This window comes from Coenobita brevimanus, chromosome 31 (genome assembly GCF_032717465.1).
Source record: "Coenobita brevimanus isolate Jiangsu-jjx chromosome 31, ASM3271746v2, whole genome shotgun sequence".
Lineage (NCBI taxonomy): Eukaryota > Metazoa > Arthropoda > Malacostraca > Decapoda > Coenobitidae > Coenobita > Coenobita brevimanus.
The window spans coordinates 13,063,117-13,084,073 of record NC_136984.1 but is presented as its reverse complement, the minus strand read 5'-3'; the positions used below and the strand labels follow the sequence as shown (position 1 = coordinate 13,084,073).

At 41.1% G+C, this 20,957-nt stretch overlaps 1 protein-coding gene across 2 annotated transcripts in view; it reads left to right on the top strand.

Moving 5' to 3' along the window:
* The first annotated feature begins 426 nt into the window (after positions 1-426).
* The window catches only part of LOC145395417 (uncharacterized), a 386,864-nt gene continuing 366,333 nt past the window's right edge, over positions 427-20,957 (top strand). For both annotated transcript variants that reach the window (XM_080269022.1, XM_080269021.1), the window contains exons 1-2: positions 427-519; positions 19,870-20,040. In XM_080269022.1, the coding sequence (XP_080125148.1) occupies positions 19,899-20,040 (142 nt within the window). In that variant the 5' untranslated portion in view covers positions 427-519; positions 19,870-19,898. The remainder of the gene's footprint in view (positions 520-19,869; positions 20,041-20,957) is intronic.

The following is a 20,957-nucleotide window of genomic DNA, read 5'->3' as shown; positions in this document are numbered from 1 at the left end:
TCCTAACCGAGGAGAATACGAGCCCTTAACCCATTACCAACGATGTCATTCTTATTTATTCATATTTAACGTTACATGTTTTTATTCGGTTTAGGATAGGATTTTCAAAATGTAGTAGACAACGCCTTCACTAACACCGTCAATATGAGAGACGTATGAGGTCAGAAATCAGTTTCGTATGATGATGATGATGATGATGATGATGATGATAATGAAGGTGAAAAATACATTTTTTTTTCAAAATACTAAGATATATCAAACCCCTAACCAAATTAACGGTGGTAGTGTTAGTGTGGAAATGAATCCCAGAGAGAGAGAGAGAGAGAGAGAGAGTGAAGGGGGGAGGGGAGGGAGGGGTCCACCATCGTCCCTTCCCTTGTAACACCTTATAATATCTACCCCAGCACGTGAGAGCACATTTGTGTTCCACGCCTCACCAGGTACAGAAGCAGCGGGAAGTGAAGAGCACTTCAGCACTCAAAACAGTTGCCTCTCTGCTCATCTCACCTCCATCTACAAGTAAGAGTCTTTAGTGGAGACTGTTTATAATCACCTCACTATAATGTATTTCCTGCTACGTTACTGATCCAGACAGATGATTTTATTTCTGTTAATAAAAATCCTCACTTCGACGACCACTTACTCTGTAAATCCTTTCTTAATGTTATATTACTACAAACAGAAAGCTTCATTACTCTTACAAGGGACCTTTTGCATTGAGGGAAGTCTTAATGTCTGTAGTCTGTCCAGGCTGAAAAGTAACTCTATCCTAAACGGAATTAAGTACTTTTGACATGAGGAAATAAAGTATAGAAGACATCTAAAGAAAACAGGAGTAAAATATATATAACAGTTTCTGGCTGAAGGAGTCAAACACATAACTTCTATAACCATTTTTTTTTTTTTTAACCTCGCTAGCTTAGAGAATTTCCTTCAGCATATAGGTGTGGACCTGAATAGAATAATATTATTACGGTATGTTAAGGTGACACTTCTTTTAGTCCTGCGGTGGCTGGATAGGTTCGAGCCCCAAACTGATGAAGGTGTTATTCAGCCTGTAGCATATATATTAACAATTTGTCAACCTTCCTGACCGGAAGGCTAAAATTCTCTACCACCCACACTGCAATATGTCAGGGTGTGTGGATCTGATAAGAAAAACTAATTAGGTGACGGAAACACATCCTTTTAGACCTGCTGTCGTGAAGTGGGTTCGAGTTCCACAATGATGATGGTGCTTTATATATTAGTGATGTATCAGATACCAAATTTTAGAGCTCCGTGGAGGCGGAGGCGTAGCCGGATATCTTTTTCTCATAAAATGCTGTTGCGGATAAAACTGCGGAGGTTAAGATATTAATTTTTGCGGACGCGGACACAACTGCGAATTATTTTTACCTCCATGTCCGCGGTTGCGGACCCGGACGCGGATTTTTTTTTTTACACATATTACAGTACATTTATGCAATATAAAGTGACGAGTTTCAGCCACACTTAAGTGTACACATAAGTCTTACAAGAATGCGGGACGGGGACTCCACTCGTCATGCATCATAGGTAAATAGATCACTGCTACCTTGTCCGAAATTCGGTGCCTGTCTGTACACCGTGGAACTGCTACCGACTGTACACAGAGTCACCGGTAAATTATAGTTTGATATATGCTGATTTGGGGAGAGAGAGAGAGAGAGAGAGAGAGAGAGAGAGAGAGAGAGAGAGAAGTGGAACAATGAGAGACGGAGGGAGGAAGAGAGCTAATAGAGAAGAAAACAGAAAGAGGAAGAGGGACTGGTAGGTGAGAGGAACGGAGAGGAGAGTTGTGGATGAAAAGGAGAGAGAAAAAGAATTATGGCAAAAAAAAAAAAAAAAAAGGAGAAATATTGGTTGGGTGGAGATCAGCAACCTCTGCAGTTCTTTGACGCGGGGGCGGATTATTATGTGGAGGTTTTATTATCTGAAAACGCGGTGGCGGATAATGATGCGGAGCTTTTGTTGTCTGAAGACGCGGACGCGGAGAGTAATGCGGACATTATTTTCACTGTGGCGGCTCCGCAAAGGCGGAGGCGGAGGCGGATATCCGACTGATCACTAATATATATATATATATATATATATATATATATATATATATATATATATATATATATGTGTGTGTGTGTGTGTGTGTGTGTGTGTGTGTCTAAGGATATTTTCTGTCTCCCTGTTAATTGCCAGATGCCTTATCATGCCTTAGCATTCAGATAAAAACATATATAAAGTGTAATAAAGATTTGCTCTATCTGACGGAACCGAAGGACTCACAACCTCAATGTTTTTTTGTGGTTCCACTGAATTCGTTGAGCCCATGATCATAAGTAGCAATGAATCTCCCTGATTACTAGTTTAATCAGCTTTATACTCTGAATACGCGTGGTCAGTAAACGAGCCGAAAAGGGTTAGGGATCTTTGTCAGATTTAGCGCGATATTGTGATCCTGCATGACCTTGGGGTGAGGTCATTAGAACATGTCATTATCCTCTTTATGTTAACGATACGTAGCATCCATATCCACGCAAGACTCAGCATACGCACACAAAACCAACACTTATTTATATATGGTGTTAGAGCGAGTTTACATTATCATTTCGAGACAAATTATGATGATGTAAGCCTTTTGTCCTTCATCCAGGAGTTAAGAATGAGTGAGAGGAATCGAATTGACTCGTATTCTTGGGGGAAAAAAATCGTAAATTCATAATATATTGGACTAAACTGCTTGTATGGCAGTCATAGTCAGTTAGCCTGTCATGGTTTCCCATCACCATGGATTAGAGTGACGGAAACAAAGCCTTCAATAACATTCCAAACCAGCTGTCATTTTTAAATTATGAATTCACAGTTACAGTGCATTACTAATTATACAGTTTTATAAACAATATAAATCGCTCCAGTTATGTAAATTTTAGAATGAGCCTTCGGAGAAAAAGGAAATTATTTGAAAAAAAAAAAAAAATCTCTCGTTGTGCTGCACCATCATTAACATTATTTCTTTGGGAACTTTCAGTTCAGTTTGTTGCTCTGCATGACAGCAGGACAAACGGAACACTCGCCAAGACATGAAAGTAAGCGAAGCTGCAAACCTCGGATCCTTCCGACAATCACATCAGTGCTCTGGAGTAGGGTGGGTGGGTGATGGGGGGTAAGCTTTTGCGATTAGCCTGTCCTCTGCCGGCAGAATTTTGACATTTATCCTTTATTTTATTTAGTGTTCACAACTGTATGTCAGTAAAAGAAAAGGGCAGTATTACATCTGCACAGCCTTTCCACAGAACTTCTTCATGATTAGCATCACGTTTTATTGCTAATTTGTAGCTAGAAATGAGCACAGAAGATGTAAGGATGGCAGTAATAGACCAAATTACTGTAAAGTCCAGGCACTGTAATGAATACTTATGAAAGGCTGCATCAAACGCCTTTAGACCGAAAACTGTAGCTTACGTTTAATTAGATCGTCAGGGGATTGTAGGGCATTAATTATTACAGAATGTATAGATTAACCGATTTGCCCACTTTCCATATAAGAGTTGATATATTTATATGTACTGTATATATATATATATTATGCAAGAAAGAAGGAAACAAAAGCCAGGAGCCCGCAAACCGTTCCTTCCAAGAAAAGAAAAAAACAATGCAAATGAGAAGCCAAATTCAAGATCCGTTCATTTCGAGATGCCTAGACAAACTGCGTTTAAAAGACAGATCATAGGAAGTAGAAAATACAGACAGAGGGAGACACTTCCAGAGTTGACCTGTTCTATGAAAGACTGGGAGTAACGGTTAATTCTTGCATTAGAGAGTTGGACAGAAAAGGGATGAGAATTTGTTGCTAGACGGGTGCTACGCACCCATCGTAGAGGTGGAGGGATGCAAGCAGAGTGTTCAGAGAAGCAGTGACCATTGAGGCAGTGATAAAAAAGAGATAAAGATGCAACAGTGCGGCGAAGAGGCAGAGGTTGAAGGAAGCCAGTACGAGGAGGAGAGTTGATGAGACGAAAAGCCTTTGACTCCACCCTATTGAGAAGAGCTGTATGAGGGGACCCTCCCCAAACATGAGAGTTGTACTCTAAACAGGGGCGAATAAAACCCGTGTATAAAGTCAACAACTGTGCAGGAGTAGTGAAGGTACGGAGTCGGCTTACCACACCTAATCTCTTGGAAGCAGATTTTACAAGAGGTTCAATATGATTTTTCCAAGATAAGTCGGGAGTGAATGAAACCCTAAGCATGTTCAAGAATGATGCAGGATTGGGCTGGATATTATTAAAGCTTAGAGAGTACTCCTGTGGAAGATTGTCAGGTAGATAGGTTTAAAAACTGAGTTTTTGATGCATTAAAAACAACAAGATTTTTTTATACCCCAGTCAGAGATACGAGCCAATTCAGACATTAGGTGAGCCATAGCATCACCCCTTCTTTGTTGAAGTAACTGCTGAGATGGACGTTGCAGGAACCGAATGGAAAGGTGAAGGATGGAATCATCAGCGTACGAGTGGCTAGGGTTAGATGTACAGCTTAGAAGGTCATTGATGAATAAAAGGAAGAGAGTTGGTGATAGGACAGAGCCCTGAGGAACACCATTGTTGATTGATCTAGGAGAAGAACAATGACCGTCTACAACAGCGGCTATAGAACGACCAGAAAGGAAGCTATTGATGAACGCACAGATAGAAGGATAGAAACTGTAAGAGGGCAGTTTGGAAATTAAAAATTTATGACAGACTCGATCGCAAGCCTTTGAGATGTCAAGTGCAATGGCAAAGCTTTCGCCAAAGTCCCGAAAGGAGGATGACCAGGAGTCTGAAAGGTAGGTGAGAAGATCGCCAGTGGAGCGTCCCTGACGGAACCCATACTGACGATCAGAAAGAAGGTTGTGATAGGAAAGATGCTTTAAAATTTTTCTATTAAGAATTGACTCGAAAACTTTTGAAACACAAGATGTTAAAGCAATTGGACGATAGGGATGGGAACGGTCACCCTTCTTAGGGACTGGCTGAATGAGAGCAAACTCCCAGCAAGAAGGAAAGGTACACCCACGAGCAAAGGTTCGCCGACAGTCAGTGCCAGGCATATGTTTCCAAACATAGCCCATAGAGGGCGCAGCGCTCGTCCACAAGAGTAAAGAAGGGAGGAGACGGAGAGGGGGAGGGGGAGGAAGACTACGAAACGGAAGGAAGAGGGAGGCAACAAGACAAGGGAGGAGAACCTGTGTTGATGGTAGATGACACGTATCGGGTGTTTTATTATTACTGTATTATTATTATTATTATTATTATTATTACCATTATTATTATTACCATTATTATTATTATTATTATTATTATTATTATTATGTATAAGAAAGAAGGATGTAATCCAGAGTTGGCCCTAAGAAAACGGCTGACATCATTTGTATTTTTTCTGACTAATTCTAGACAATTTTTCTTGTGTGACAGAAGCACTAGTAATATTCAAAAGCTAAAGGTTTGATAAAGTCTAGCACCTCTTAAACAACGGTTTGAATTTGATCCAGACGATGAAAGACACCACAAGAAAATCCCCATGGCCTATAGGTTAAGGAAGTAAGAAATTAACCGTGCCAGGCAATGTGAAGGTAGACCGCGAGGTAGAAGGGCGTAAAATAAGAGGCAGAGAGAGAGAGAGAGAGAGAGAACAAGGAGTTGTCAAGTTGTAAGGGGCAATGCCTAGTTTGGTGGTATTTGCGAATCATATAATTACATACTACAGAAATGAAAGAAGCTGATCAGTTCGCTGTTATGATAATAACTTTACAAGGTATTAAACATAATAATCCATACTATTTTATGACGAAAAGGCAGGGTCAGTGCTGCATTTTTACATTACTGATGTTACACACATGTATGCCATCTTTATGCGACCAATGGCGTTGCCTTGCTACGAAGTGATCAACCAATCCCTTCAGTCGGAGTGGCAAGAATACATAATGTATATCAACTATAAAATTACTCAACCACCTTTTACCCTCTCATTTCTGTTGTATGTAATTATAAGATTCCCAAATACTTACCACCAAACTAGGCATTGCCCTTTACGTGTTTCACTTGTTAACTTCTTGTCCCCCCACCCTCTGTCTGTCTGTCTCTCTGTCTGTCTGTCTGTCTCTGTCTCTCTCTCTCTCTCTCTCTCTCTCTCTCTCTCTCTCTCTCTCTCTCTCTCTCCCCCTCCTTGCCTCTTATTTTACGTCCTTCTACCTCGCAGTCTACCTTCAAATTAACTGACACGAATAAATAAACTTCTTACTTCCTTAACCTTTAGGCGATGGGAATTTTCTTGTGGTCTCTTTGATCGTCTGCATCAAATGCAAACCGTTGTTTATGGGTTGCTAGACTCTATCAAACCTGTAGCCCTTGGACATCACTAGTGCCTCCGTTACACAAGAAAAATTGTCTGGAATTCTAAAGGCTAAAGATGGATTACGTCGTTCTTTCTTATACATATTTCATTAATAATAATAATAATAATAATCACAATAATAATAATAATAATAATAATAATAATAATAATAATAATAATGATAATAATACCTGTATCATTATTATTGTTGTTATTATTATTATTATTAGTTTTTTCCTTCTTTATTATTATTATTATTATTATTATTATTATTATAAAACACCATTATGTCATCTACCATCGCCACAGGCTCTCTTCCTCCCCTGTACTATTGCCTCCCTCTTCTCCCGTTTCGTTGCCTTCCTCCCCCTCCCCCTCTCCGTCTCCTCCCTTCTCCTTTACTCTTGTGGACGAGCGCTGCGCCCTCTATTGGCTATGTTTGGAAACATATGCCTGGCACGGACTGTTGGCGAACATTTGCTCGTGGGTGTACAAGTTGACAAAGGCGAAAGAGTTTACCTAGGCAGGGTTTAAGCACTGAACCACAGTTCTTGAGGACAACAGGAGGGACTCCATCAGGTCCATATGCCTTGTTAGTAGTGGCGCCAGTGATAGCAAAAAATACATCAGCTGATGAGATTTTAATGTCAGCCATGAGGAAGTCAGATGGGGGAAGCGATGGAGGAACAGCACCGGAATCGTCTAAGGTGGAATTGGGGGAGAGCGTCTGAGGGAAGAGATCTGCTTTTTCAGTAGAAGAAATAGCTACATAGCCATCAGAGTAGAAAAGAGGAGGGAAGGATGATGAGGTAAAGTTGTTAGAAAGGTTTTTGGCAAGGTGCCAGAAGGAGCAGGAGGAATTCTAGTTGGAGAGTTGAGAGCACTTAGTACGGATGAAATTATTTTAAGCAGTGCGAAGAACAGACTTAGCACGATTCCAGGCAGAAACATAAACAAGATGTGATTCAGGGGTGGGTTGGCTCTGCTACCTTGTAGGCCTTCTCCTTGTTGCGGACAGCATTAGAACAAGCGTGATTAAACCAAGGCTTTCTTGCATTAGTCAAAGGATATGAGAAAGGAATGTACGCTTCCATGCCTGAGAGAATAACCTCCATAATGCGCAAGCCACACTCAGATGGCTCACGGCCATGGAAGCAAAAATCATTCCATGGAAAATCAAAGATGTACTGCCTGAGGGCCTCCCAATCTGCAACTCCAAAGTGCCACAGACGACGTTTCTCTGGAGGGTCCACAGGCCGTACCGGAGCGATAGGACAGGTTAAGGTAATAAGGTTGTGATTGGAGGAGCCTAACGGGGAGGAAAGATTAACAGTGTAAGAAGAAAGACTAGTTGTAAGGAAGAGGTCAAGTATGTTGGAGCTCTCTCCAAGGCGGTCAGGGATTCTGGTAGGGTGCTGTACAAGCTGCTCTAGGTCAGTAAGGATAGAAAAGATGTAGGCTTGTTCACCAGGTGGATCAGTGAAAGGAGAGGAGAGCCAAAGGTGTTGGTGAACACTGAAGTCTCCTATAATGGCGATTTCAAAAAAAGGAGAAATGGATAGAATATGCTCCATCGCAGAAGTAAAATAGTCAAAGAATTTTTGATAGCAGAAATAGGGGATAAGTAAACAGTGCAGATATATTTAGTCAGAGAATGACAAGAAAGCCGAAGCCAAAGAGTAGAGAATTCAGAAGAATCAAGTTCAGGAACACGAAAGCAAGATAAATTGTTGCGCACATAATCCACCTTTGTCTTTTAAATGAGTGTAGAGAAAGTAGGAGAAAAAAGAAAAGGGTTTGCTGTCAGTTGCCTCAGACAGGTGAGCCTTTGTCAAGAAGAGAAGGTGAGGTTTAGTGGAGGAGAGGTGATGTTCGACAGAGGGAAAGTTAGAGGAAAGGCCGGGAATGTTGCAGAAATGAAGAAGAAGTGAGTCAGACAGTGGTTCCAGGCATCTCTCTGAGTTGTCACCGGGAGAGGGGCTGATGGTGGGGGAATTTATGGTCCCCCCCCCCCTTGGGACTCTGAGGCCTGATTTTCAGAAGCCATTTTACTTTTAATTTTGAAATGGAAGTGTAGTGTGTACTGTGCATATAGTTTGGTGTTGACAGTTAGAGAAACTTGAACTGGAGAGCATGCTGGCCTACTCTCTGTGTTAATTATATATATATATATATATATATATATATATATATATATATATATATATATATATATATATATATATCACACCATAGGTGAAGGTTACGTCCCCAAGGCCTCGCGTAACGCCCAAAATCGCGTAGAGCCAGAACGGCCCCCTTAACACCCATAAATCGTTCCTAAAATTAAGAAAAAAAGTATTGATGTAACAGTAAAATATAGGCAACGTAATATTTAGGAAGCTTTTTTTTTTTTTTTTTTTTTTTTTTTTTTTTAAGGCGATGAATCTCAATGGGCATCTGACGGTGAATGTAATTGAATGTAAAAGAAAACTTAAAACAACCATCGAACAAAAACCCATGTAGATGAGGCTATTTATAAACTGTACATTCGGCAGTGATCGTGTGGTGTGGTATATGAGTACAGTACTGCTTTTTTTTTTTTTTTTTTTTTTTTTCAGTTGCAGAGGAGCCAATGAACTTTGCAGCAAAACCTGACGTAACCCTACCTGGTGCAGTGCATTGGTGCTCAACTCGATCACCACACAGTGCACTCACTACCGGCCACCTTTTGCCACCAGAGTACAGTTTTGTTTGTAATTTATCAAAACATTTCGTTGCTTGTGTTTGCCACATTGCCAAAGTTTGGTTTTAAACAGATTGTAACACACGGTAATCTCTGGTACTAATACGAAAAAAAAAATCATAAACTGTGAAGGCATTTGTGACCAACATTTTCATCTAGCGGGCGAGGCACTTGCGTGGCTACCATAGCAACCCCCCACACTTCACCACACATTGTGACGGTGCCGTAGTCCACCACACCCAATAAACAGGATGTCATAATCCACAAACTTATCATTTTTAAATACAAAAACGTTATATATTCATGACTGCTGAGCAGTGCATTCTTATGAATATGTCCTAAAATAACTGTTGGGGAGGTAAGTTCATCTTTTGACAAGATAATTTGTAAAATGCGAAGGTCTGTGAATTGTAGGCGACTGCCTGATTAGTTGGTTCCTATACACAACCACTTTACAACAGTAATACAATCACGTCCATTGTAGTAAATTCTTTCACAATACTTTTCTAAAATCACACTACTTAACTGAAACAAAAAGACCGCCTTGGGGAGCGTTCCAACATACTTGCCCTTTTTCCTACAGCTAATTCTTCTGCTTATTCTATTAATCTTTTCTCTCCGTTGAGCTCCACAGATCACAGCCTTATCATCTTAACCTGTTCAATCGCTCTAGTAAGTCCTGCAGACCCTCCCAAGCAGTGGCGGCTGGCAATTTGGAGCTGTGTAATCAGGAAGCCCTCAGGTAGTACTTTTTTAACCTAGGAGCCGGGGGTGGATCAACTATCCACGTCCCAGAACCGGGCTATTTTTTGAAATTTTGATTTTCCCCAGAATATTTTTTTCCCATTACAAACGCATCAAATATTATTACTTTTAGGGCCAAGAGCCATCTTCGTGTACCTTGCGTATTACGGAGGTACCTTGCGTATTACGGAGGTACCTTGCGTATTACGGAGGTTATTCTCTCTGGAAAGAAAGCATACTTTCCTTTTCCTTATCCTGTAACGTATGAGAAAAAAATAAAAAGTGTTTTAATCAACTTGTTCTAATGTTGTCTACAACAAGAAGGTCTACAAAAGGTATCGGAGCCAATCCACTCCTGAACCTCATCTTTTTTATATTTGTACCAAGAACCGTGTTAAGTGAGTCCTTAACTCCGCTAATTATAACTTCATCCATACTAAACACACTAAATGCTCCAACTCATATTCTTCCTGCTCCTTGCAGCATCTTGCCAAAAACCTTTCTGTTAACTTTAATTCATCATCTTTTCCTTTTCTTTTCCACTCTGATGACTCTATAGCAGTTGCTCCAACTAATAACGCAGAACCCTTCACTCAGACTTTCTCATAAATTCAACCTTAGACGATTTGAGTGCTGTTCCACCGTCACTTCCTCTGACTTCCTCATGGCTGTCATTAAAATTTCTTCAATTGATGTGTTTTCTGTTACCACTGGCTCCAGCACTAACAAGGCATTTAGGCTTGGTGGGGTCCGTCCTGTTGTCATCAACATCTGGCCTTCTGTGTTTACACCCTGTCTAGGTAAACTCATTTGCCTTTGTCTGTCAACTTGTACCTTTCCTTCTTGTTGGAAGTTTTCTCTCATTCAGCCTCTCCCAAAGAAGTGTGACCATTTACAGCCCTCTAACTATCGCCCAACTTCTTTAACATCCTGTATTTCTAAAGTTTTTCAATATTTTCTTTAAAAAAAAGTTTTCCTTTCATAACCTTCTTTCCGATCATCAGTATGGTTTACGCCAGAGTTGCTCCATTGGCGATCTTCCCACCTTCTTTTCAGATTCCTGGTCATCCTTCTTTCGGTACTTTAGAGAAAGCTTTGTCATTGCACATGACATGTCAAAGGCTTTCGATCGAGTCTGGTATGAATATTTAATTTCCAAACCGCCCTCTTGTGGTTTTTATCCTCTCCATGCCTTCATCTCCAATTTTCTATCTGGTCGTTCTATAGCTGCTGTTGTAAACGACTACCTTTTATCCCCTCCTAGGGCAATCATTAGTGGTGTTAGACAGGGCCCTGTCCTATCACCAACTCTCGTCCTTTTATTTGTTAATGACTTTCTAATCTGTACATCTAACCCTATTAACTCGTATGCTGATGACTCTATTCTTCAAAATTCCATTTGCTTCATGCAGCGCATATCTCTGCAGTTACTTCAAAAGACAAGAGATGAGGCTGTGGTACACTTAATGTCTGACGTGGCTCATATCTCTGATTCTGGTGAAAGTAATCTTGTTTGCCCATCAAAAGCTGCCAAAGGAATATACTCTAATTTTTTAAAATACCCAACTCAATCCTGCATCATCTCTTAACATACTTAGGGTTTCATTCTCTCGGGATATACTTGGGAATGATGATATTACCTTTCTTTTATAGTCTACATCAAAGAGATTATCAGGTATATTAAGCCAATTCCATGCCTTCTTTACTCCGGTGCAGTTGTTTACTTTTTACAGGGGGTTTTAATTGCCCCTATGTAGAGAACAACTCTCATGTGTGGGGAGGCTCCCCACACCACTCATGCAGGGTGGTACTCCCAAGGTGAATGGAAAGCTGATGACAGGGAGAGCTGGAGCTCCCGTTTCATAAACCCTCGGGACTAGTCTCTGACCATCCTCCTTTGCTGAACATTTTCAGTGTTTCAGTAACACAGAGAGTAGGTCAGCATGCACTTCAGTACAAGTTCCTCTAACAGCCAGCACCAAATTTCATGCACATAACACACAGCACTTCCAATTCAAAATTCAAACAAAACAATATGGCATCTCAATACAAGGCCTCGTAGTCCCAAAGAAGGGGGGAGGACAATCAAAGCCCCACCATCTGTTCCTCTCCCAGTGACGGCCAAGTGAGATGCCTGGATCCACTGCCTGAATCACGTCTTCATTTCCGCAACATTCGTGGCCTTTCCTCTAACGTTTTCTGTGCTGAACACCACCTGTCCTCCTCTGAACCTCACCTTCTCTTCCTAATTGAGACTAAACTGTCTGAGGCGACTGATAGCAAATCCTTTCCTCTATTCTTCTACTTTCTCTTTACTCATTTCAGGACTAAAGGTGGCTGTTGAGTATATGTACACAACAACATATCTTGCTCTTGTGTTCCGGAACTTGAATCTTCTGAATTCTCTACTCGCTTGTTTCGGCTGCCGTGTCATTCTCGAACTAAATATATTAATTATGTGCTGTTTACTTCTTTAACTCGACTGAGTATAAAAATTCTTTGACTACCTTTCTTGGACGATGCAACACATCTTACCAATTTCTCTTTTCCCTCACCACCGCCTTTGTCTATCCTCTTCTTTCACTGAGCCACCTGGTGAACAAGCCTTCATCTTTTCTATTCTTAATGACATACTGTAGAGTAGCTTGTACAGCACCCTGCCCAAATCCCTGACTGTCTTGGAAAGAGTTCCAACATACTTGATCTCCTCCTGTCAACTAAGCATTCTGCTTAAACTGATAATTTTTTCACACCTTCAGGCTCCTCTGATCACAATCTTATCATCTTATCCTGTCCTATTACTCCAGTGAGACCTGTGGACCCTCCCAGGAAATGGCGGCTGTGGCTGTTTTGAGCTGCTGATTGGGTGGCACACAGACAGTTCTTTCTGATTTTCCATGGAATGATTACTGCTTCCATAGCCGAGAGCCATCTGAGTGTGCCTTGCACATTAAGGAGACTATTCTCTCGGGCATGGAAGCATGTATTCCGTTCTGATATCCTATAACTAATGCAAAAACACTTGGTTTAATCATGTTTGTTTTGATGCAGTCCACAACGAGAAGTCCTAAAAAAAAAAAATGGGAGCCAACCCACCCGTGAATCTGATCTCTTTGATGTTTCTGCCCAGAGTCATGCAAAGTCTGTTCTTCGCCCTGCTAAAAATAATTAAATTCGTACTAAATGCTCTGAACTCTCCAACTGAAACTCTTCCTGCTCTTTCTGGCACCTTGCCAAACATCTTTCTAACTTTACCTCATCATCCTTCCCTCCCCTTTTCTACTCAGATGGCTTTGTAGCTCTTTCTTCTACTGATAAAGCAGAACTCTAAGCACAGACTTTCTCCTCCAATTTCAAGTTAGACAATTCCAGTGCTGTTCCGCCATCACTTCCCCTCTCTGAGTTCATCATGGCTGACATTAAAATTTCAATTCATGTATTTTCTGCCATCACTCTCCTCAATACTAACAAATGTATATGGACTTGACGGGGCTCCTCCTGTTGCCTTCAAGAACTGAGCATCTGTGCTTACGCTCTGCCAAGGTAAACTCTTCCTTTCTTGTCAGTCAACCTGTACCATCTTTGTTGCTGGAAGTTTGCACTTATTCAGCCTATCTCAAAGAAGGGTGTCCATTCTCAGTCCTCTAACACTCGCCCAATAGCTTAACATCATGTGTTTCAAAAGTTTTTGAGTCTATTTTTAACATAAAAATTTTAAAGCATCTTTCCGATCACAACCCTCTTTCTGATCGTCAGTATGGGTTCCGCCAGGGACTCTTCAATGGCGATCTTCTCACTTAACTTTCAGACTCCTGGTCATTCTCCTTTCGGGACTTTGGCGGAAGCTTTGCCATTGCACTTGACATCTCAAAGGCTTTCAATCGAACCTGACATAAGTCTTTAATTTCCAAGCTTCCCTCTTATAGTTCAATCCTTCTATCAGAGCCTTCATGTCTAGCTTCCTCTTTGGTCTTTTTGTAGCAACTGTTGTAGACGACCATCGTTCTTGTCCTAAAGCTATCAATAGTGATGTTCCTCAGGGCTCTGTCGAATCACCAACTCTCTTCTTTTTATTCATCAATGTTGTTCTAAGCCAATGGTGCTCAAATGGCGGACCTTGGTCCAAATCCGGACTCACACGAGCATTGGTGTGGACTCCAGCAACTTCCATCACTGAATATTCAGTTTCCTCCTGAAATGAAAGACTCGCAACATTTAACACCTTTGGATAAATTTCACCCAAAATACAGCTCAAATAAAGTTTTCATCCGGCTACCATTATAAATTGTTTAGCACCTGGAGTAACACAAACCTGTCCATTTCGTGGCTATAATGCAGACTACTGAGACGAATGATTAACAGAGTGGCCACTATTCCTTCCAGCCATTATATAGCTACAGCAAAATGACTTAGGATCTCCCCACACAAGGTATTAAAAAACACAGAAATAATAGAATAGCACAATGTTCGTTCATGAAATGCAATTCATTAGTATGAAATTATGTTTCTCTTGTTTTTCAGGACCAGTTGGATGCGTTTTGGCTTGGAGTCACTTAGATCTCTAGAGTAATCTGAGGACATTTCTTTGCACCAAAAATTTGTCAGTTCAGTCTGAGATTGTCCATATTGGGTGTCTTCTTCTCTGCCATGATTTTCTTTATCTTTGCCCAGCAGTTTTCTATCAGATTTAGATCCGGACTGTTGCCAGGCCAGTCAAGGACCTCAGTCCGATTATCCTGAAGCCATTTTGTCACCTTTCTTGACTTGTGACATGGAGCTGAATTGTGCATGAAAAAGTCGCACCCATGAATAGCAAAAAAGTTTAACAAATGATCTTTCAGAACTTGAATGCACCGGCCACCATTCATCATCAGGTTCTTAGGAAGAAAGTAGAGGCCTCCCTTTCCCATTTCACTCGAGGAACACCCCCATACCATTACTGATTGTGGGTGCTTAACAGTCGGCACCGTGTAAGCAGGGTCATATCGACTACAAGAGGCAGGGCAACGAACCTTGGCAAAATGCACCTGGAACACTTGAAATGTGCTTTCATCGGAAAACATAACTTTTCTCCACTCATCCGATGTCCAGTGTGCATACTTCTTGGCAAATTGAATGCACTGCTTCTTCATGCAGTCAGTGAAAAGCAGTTTCTTGGCTGCGGTGCTGCTTGGCAAACCAAGCTCCTTCTGCAAGCGGTGTTGGATAGTTCGAATTGAGACGTCTTGTAACAGCTGGAGATGTATTCTCTTGAATTCTGCTGCTGTCAGTCGAGGATTCTTGATTGCTTTCCTCTTCAGAAGCGTATCTGTACCACTGGAAATAGCCTCTCCTTTCCACCGCCATGCTTGTGCTCTGGTATGACATCAGGTGGCAGGCCGCACGCTGCAGCAAGAGTCTTCATGACAGTCGACTTTGTGCGTCCAGGACGTTCACAAATCGTGCTGATAGGGACATTATCCTGCCTTCATGCAATGATATGGACCCTCTCATCTCTTGAGCAGTACTTTCCAGGCATGACAACTCGACTCTAGGAAAATAACGGGGCAAATAGTAATGCATATGAAAAAAGAGGGAGGTGCAAGCTCGGAGCGACGGTAACATATACTCCCACTCTCACTTCTGGGCAAGCACTGACGTGCTGAGTGTTTCACCACCTCCTGCCAACACCAGAGGAGTTGCCAGTTACTTCTTGCCCCCAAAATTCATTTGGTAGAGGTGGAAACACAAAGCAACGACAGATAACTCTCCCAAATTGAATGCACTGCTTCTTCATGCAGTCACTGAGAAGCAGTTTCTTGGCTGTGGTGCACTGACGTGCTGAGTGTTTCACCACCTCCCACCAACACCAGAGGAGTTGCCAGTTACTTCTTGCCCCCAAAATTCACTTGTGGAAACACAAAGCAACGACAGACAACTCTCCCATAGCAATTCTGTCTGTGTGTAGGTCCTAAGTCAATTTGTGGTGGGTAGGTGCTCACATAAAAAGTTTCATATTTCTAAATAGCATATTATCAGCGTCATCTCGACAAAAATAAGCACTGGTGACAAAAGAATGGGTGTCCTGGCCGCAAGAATACTGTATTTAACAGCTGCACTGCAAGTACCCACAGAATGTTGCCATTATCCTGTTCAAATGATGAGCTGATAGAGCTGGCAATTGTTAGACTGCTTACTGGCACACGGTATGGTGCTCAAGTGGTGGTGGGAGTGCTAAAGTGACTATGCTTATGTAAGGAAGGCATTAGTAATTGTTCAATAGATGAGTTTCATTTTGTCTTTTTGAGAATTTGTGAGTGTGAACAGTAGATTCTATTGTCGTACTTAACCACCTTTCTAACAGGAGAAGAAAATATCTACAGTACTATACCTTATTTTTAATTTGGCCAGGGTATTAACTCTCTACACAGTCCATTGTATTAACATAAAGGAGAGTGTTTTATTCCATTACTAATTATAAATAAGAGACTTTTCATCTGGACCTCTGCCACGAAGGAATATAATATGATTGGACCTTCAGAGAAAGAAAATGAGAAACCCTGTTCTAAGCTGTGTATTAAACCCTATCCACTCAAACGCTCATGACTCCACTGTTCACTTTTCCATTCACATCACAGAGTGTCCAGATCAGCAGCTACTTCATTAAGCAAGCGATGAGACTATGGCACACCTAGTGTCTGTCTTGGCTTATATCTGTGATTGTGGTAAAAGTGATGTTTTAAATGCGTCAGTAACTAAGTTCTTACATCTGTCAACCCGATAAAATCTTCCACAGGAACAACCTCTAATTTTTACCAATATCCAGCGCATTCCTGCATCGTCTTTATACATAACTGGGGTTTCATTCCAATGGGATTTATCTCGGGAAGATCATTATTATCTCTCTTAAGAAGTCTGCTCCAAAGAGATTAGGTGTGCTAAGCTGATCCCACGCCTTCTTTACCCCTGCACAGTTGTTGACTTTATATATGGGTTGCATAGACAACTCTCTCGTGTGGGGAGGCTCCCAACATACAGCTCTTGTCAATAAGGTAGAGTCAAAGACTTTTCACTTTATTAAATCTCCTCCTATTGGCTTCCTTCAACCTTTGTCTCTTCGCCGCACTGTTGCATTTTTATCTCTTTCTATCGCTACTTCAGTGGTCACTTCTTCTTTGAACTGCCTGCTTGCTTCCATCCAGCATTACGGCGGAAGCGCAGCACCCATCTAGTAACAATCTCTCATCCCGTTTCTGTCCAACTCTCTAATGCAGCAGCTAACCTCCACTTCCAGTCCCTCATATATTCAACAGATAATTTCTGGAACTGTCTCCCTCTGTCTGTATTACCTACTCCAGTCTTTCAAATTCATTGTGTCCAAGCATCTGGAAATGAAATGAATGGATCTTGAATTTGGCTCACTGATGCTCTATTTTTGTTTTTTCTTGGAGGAAACAATATGTGGGCTCCTGGCCTTTGATTCCTTCTTCCTTGGAAAAAAAAAAAAAAAAAAACATCTCTTCTCAACAAGGCGAATCAAAGACCCTTCGTCACACTAACTATCCTCCTCTTACTGGCTCCGGTCAACCACTTTCTTTCTTTGCTGCACTGATAAGTCTTTATTTCTTTTCTATCGCTACTTCAATAGTCATTGCTCCTCTGAACTGCCTGTTCGCATCGTTCCATCACCATGGCATGTGAATAGCACCCATCTAGGAGCAAATTGTCATCCGTTATCTTTCCTTCTTGCTGGAAGTTTGCTCTCATTCAGCCAGTCTCAAAGAAGGGTGACCACTCCCAACCCTCCAACTATCGTCCAATTGCTTTAACGTCCTCTATTTCAAAAGTTTTCGAGTCAGTTCTCAATAGTAAAATTTTAAGGCATCTTTCCTATCACAACCTTCTTTCCGATCGTCAGTACGGGTTCCGTTAGGGACGCTCCACTGGCCATCTTCTCACCTACCTTTCAGACTCCTGGTCATCCTCCTTTCGGGACTTTGGCGAAAGCTTTGCCATTGCACTTGACATCTCAAAGGCTTTCGATCGAGTCTGGCATAAATCTTTAATTTCCAAACTGCCCTCCTATGGTTTCTATCCTTCTATCTGTGCCTTCATCGCTAGCTTCCTTTCTGGTCGTTCTATAGCCGCTGTTGTAGACGGCCATCGTTCTCCTAGATCTATCAACAGTGGTGTTCCTCAGGGCTCTGTCCTATCACCACCTCTCTTCTTTTTATTCATCAATGATATAAGCTGTACATCTAACCCTATCCACTCATATGCTGATGACTCCACCCTTCACCTTTCCATTCGGTTCCCGCAACGCCCATCTCAACAGTTACTTCAACAAACAAGGGATGAGGCTATGGCACACCTAATGTCTGATTTGGCTCGTATCTCTGACTGGGGTAAAAATAATATGGATGTTTTTAATGCATCTAAGACTCAGTTCTTACACCTATCAACCCGACAAAATCTTCCACAGGTATACCCACTAATGTTTAATAATATTCAGCTTAATCCTGCATCATCTTTGAACATGCTTGGGGTTTCATTTACTCGGGACTTATCTTGGAAAGATCATATTACATCTCTTGTAAAATCTGCTTCCAAGAGTTTGGGTGTGCTAAGCCGACTCCACTCTTTCTTTACCCCTGCACAATTGTTGACTCTATACAGGGGTTTTATCCACCCCTGTGTGGAGTACAACTCTCATATGTGGGGAGGCTCCCCACATACAGCTCTTCTCAATAGGGTGGAGTCAAAGGCTTTTCGTCTCATTAACTCTCCTCCTCTTACTGACTCCCTTCAACCTCTGTCTCTTCACCGCACTGTTGCATCTTTATCTCTTTTCTATTGCTACCTTAATGGTCACTGGTCCCCTGAACTGTCTGCTTGCATTCCTCAACCCCTACGACGGGCGCGTAGCACCCGTCTGGCAGCAAACTCTCATCCCTTTTCTGTCCAACTCTCTAATGCAAGAGTTAACCGTTACTCCCAGTCTTTCATTTATGGAACAGGTCAACTCTGGAACTGTCTCCCTCTGTCTGTATTTCCAGTCTTTCAAACGCAGTGTGTCCAGACATCTCAAAATGATCGGATCTTGAATTTGGCTCTCTACTGTATTTTGTTTTTCTCTTGGAGGGATCTGTTACTGCGGGCTCATGGCCTTTGGTTCCTTCTTCCTCACATAAAAAAAAAAAAAACTTTAATGCAAGAGTTTACTGTTACTTCCAGTCCTTCAAGTATGTAATAGGTCAACTTTCTTCTTATGTCTGTATTTCCAACTAGCTATGATTTCCAGTCTTTTAGATGCAGTGTGTCCAGTTATCTCAAAACGAACAGATCTTAAATTTAACTCTCTGGTATTTTGTTTTCATTTTTTCTTGGAAGAAACAATTAACATTTGCTTCATTATTCCTTGCACTAGAAAATAAAATTACCCTCGTGTATTCGTTAGGCAATAAATTAAGTCGTATTCTAACCTAACCTAAATAATCTAACCAACCCTAACTAACCTAACCTAAAGCAACCTAACAACACAAACAACCTACCTAAAATAATTAATATAATCAAACTAGCTGATATACAATGATGGCCAGATCTAAGTGAGCCATTGCTCGGGAATGAGTAGCGCTAGCAACCAAAACCTTGCAGACACAACTAGGTCACAGGGTGGTCATTGCCTCCAAGTTTGGTAGAAATCAGTTAATTCTGAAGGATAGAAGTGCCTGACACAGTTACACACGAAAACAAGAAAGAAAGAAAATGCAACTAACAAGAAGGGCAACATGAGGTGGCCAACACAACCTAACCTAAACTACACCCAACTTAACCTAACCTAATATAACCTAATCACACTAAAGTTTATAAAGTAACCTAACAAACCTAACATAACCTAAAATCATTACCCTAAACTACCACAGCCTAACATAATTAACCTAACCTAAACAAATCTTACCTAATCCAACCTGACTTAACCACACTAACTTAACCTAACCTAACCTGACTAATCAAGCTTTACTCTTCAACAGATTGAAAAGTTGCTGCTTAATCGTCCATCATGAAGGCACTGCTGACTCTGGTGATGATGATGATGATGGTGGTGATGACGTTGGCAGCCCCTGAGTCAACGGGACTATTTGGCTGTCATGTTGATAGTACATTTAAGTTTAATCTCAGGGACCTGTTTGATTGGGAGTTAGGTGAGCAGAATTCGTTTGTTTGTTTGTATCAATGCTGTGATGAGATTAAACAGCGTTAAAGCAGCAGACGTTGATGTGATATGTGATCGTATTATCATCAGGAAATGAAGCACCTTAACACCTTTTCCTTAGCGATTTCTTTTTGGATATGGCTGGTTAATATCCTTTCATACGTCACTTATGCAAATTATAATGATCGTGAAATAATTTATGTACCACGGACAAGGAGAGTATGGTGTAGAAACAAAATAAATTACTTAGGAAATGGTGTTAGTGAGTTTCATCAACTGACGAGAATACCGGTGTAAGCGTGGCGTGGAGTGTCAGAAGTATATTTCATGAATTATACTAAGAATTAATATATGAGAAATAATAACACTGGAGTGTAGAAATGCCTTAGTTATCCTCCTGTACAAAAATAAAGGTGAAAGAAATGCGTGTGAGTAAAACTATAGTATAATTAGTCTGGTGAGTGTATTTAGGAATCTTATATGGAAGAATAATTAGAGGAAAGGTGGGAAATATATCAGAATGGCTGGTTAGTGATGAGCAGTGTGTTTTCAAGACCCGTATTCTAGTCGATTAAGGGAACTCCCTAATACCTTTTCCTTAGTGATTTATTCCCATACACTACTTTACTGTTGCCTTTTATGTTGTATTTATCTTTTAAACACCAACGTGGAAGGCAAAAATAACATACAAGGGATTATTAATGAGCTGTTTGCAAAAATAACTGGTAACGAAAAGATGCTAGGGAGCTTCCTTAACAAAGGTCAATACAGGCTCAAGTGTGATAGGGGATGTGTGGATTAAATATTTACAGTGAGAAAGTGGAGAATGCAAGTGTGAAGGAATGTACGGTATTTTCGGCATTTATCTATCTATCTATCTATATACCTAGGCTGCTTCCCCCAAGG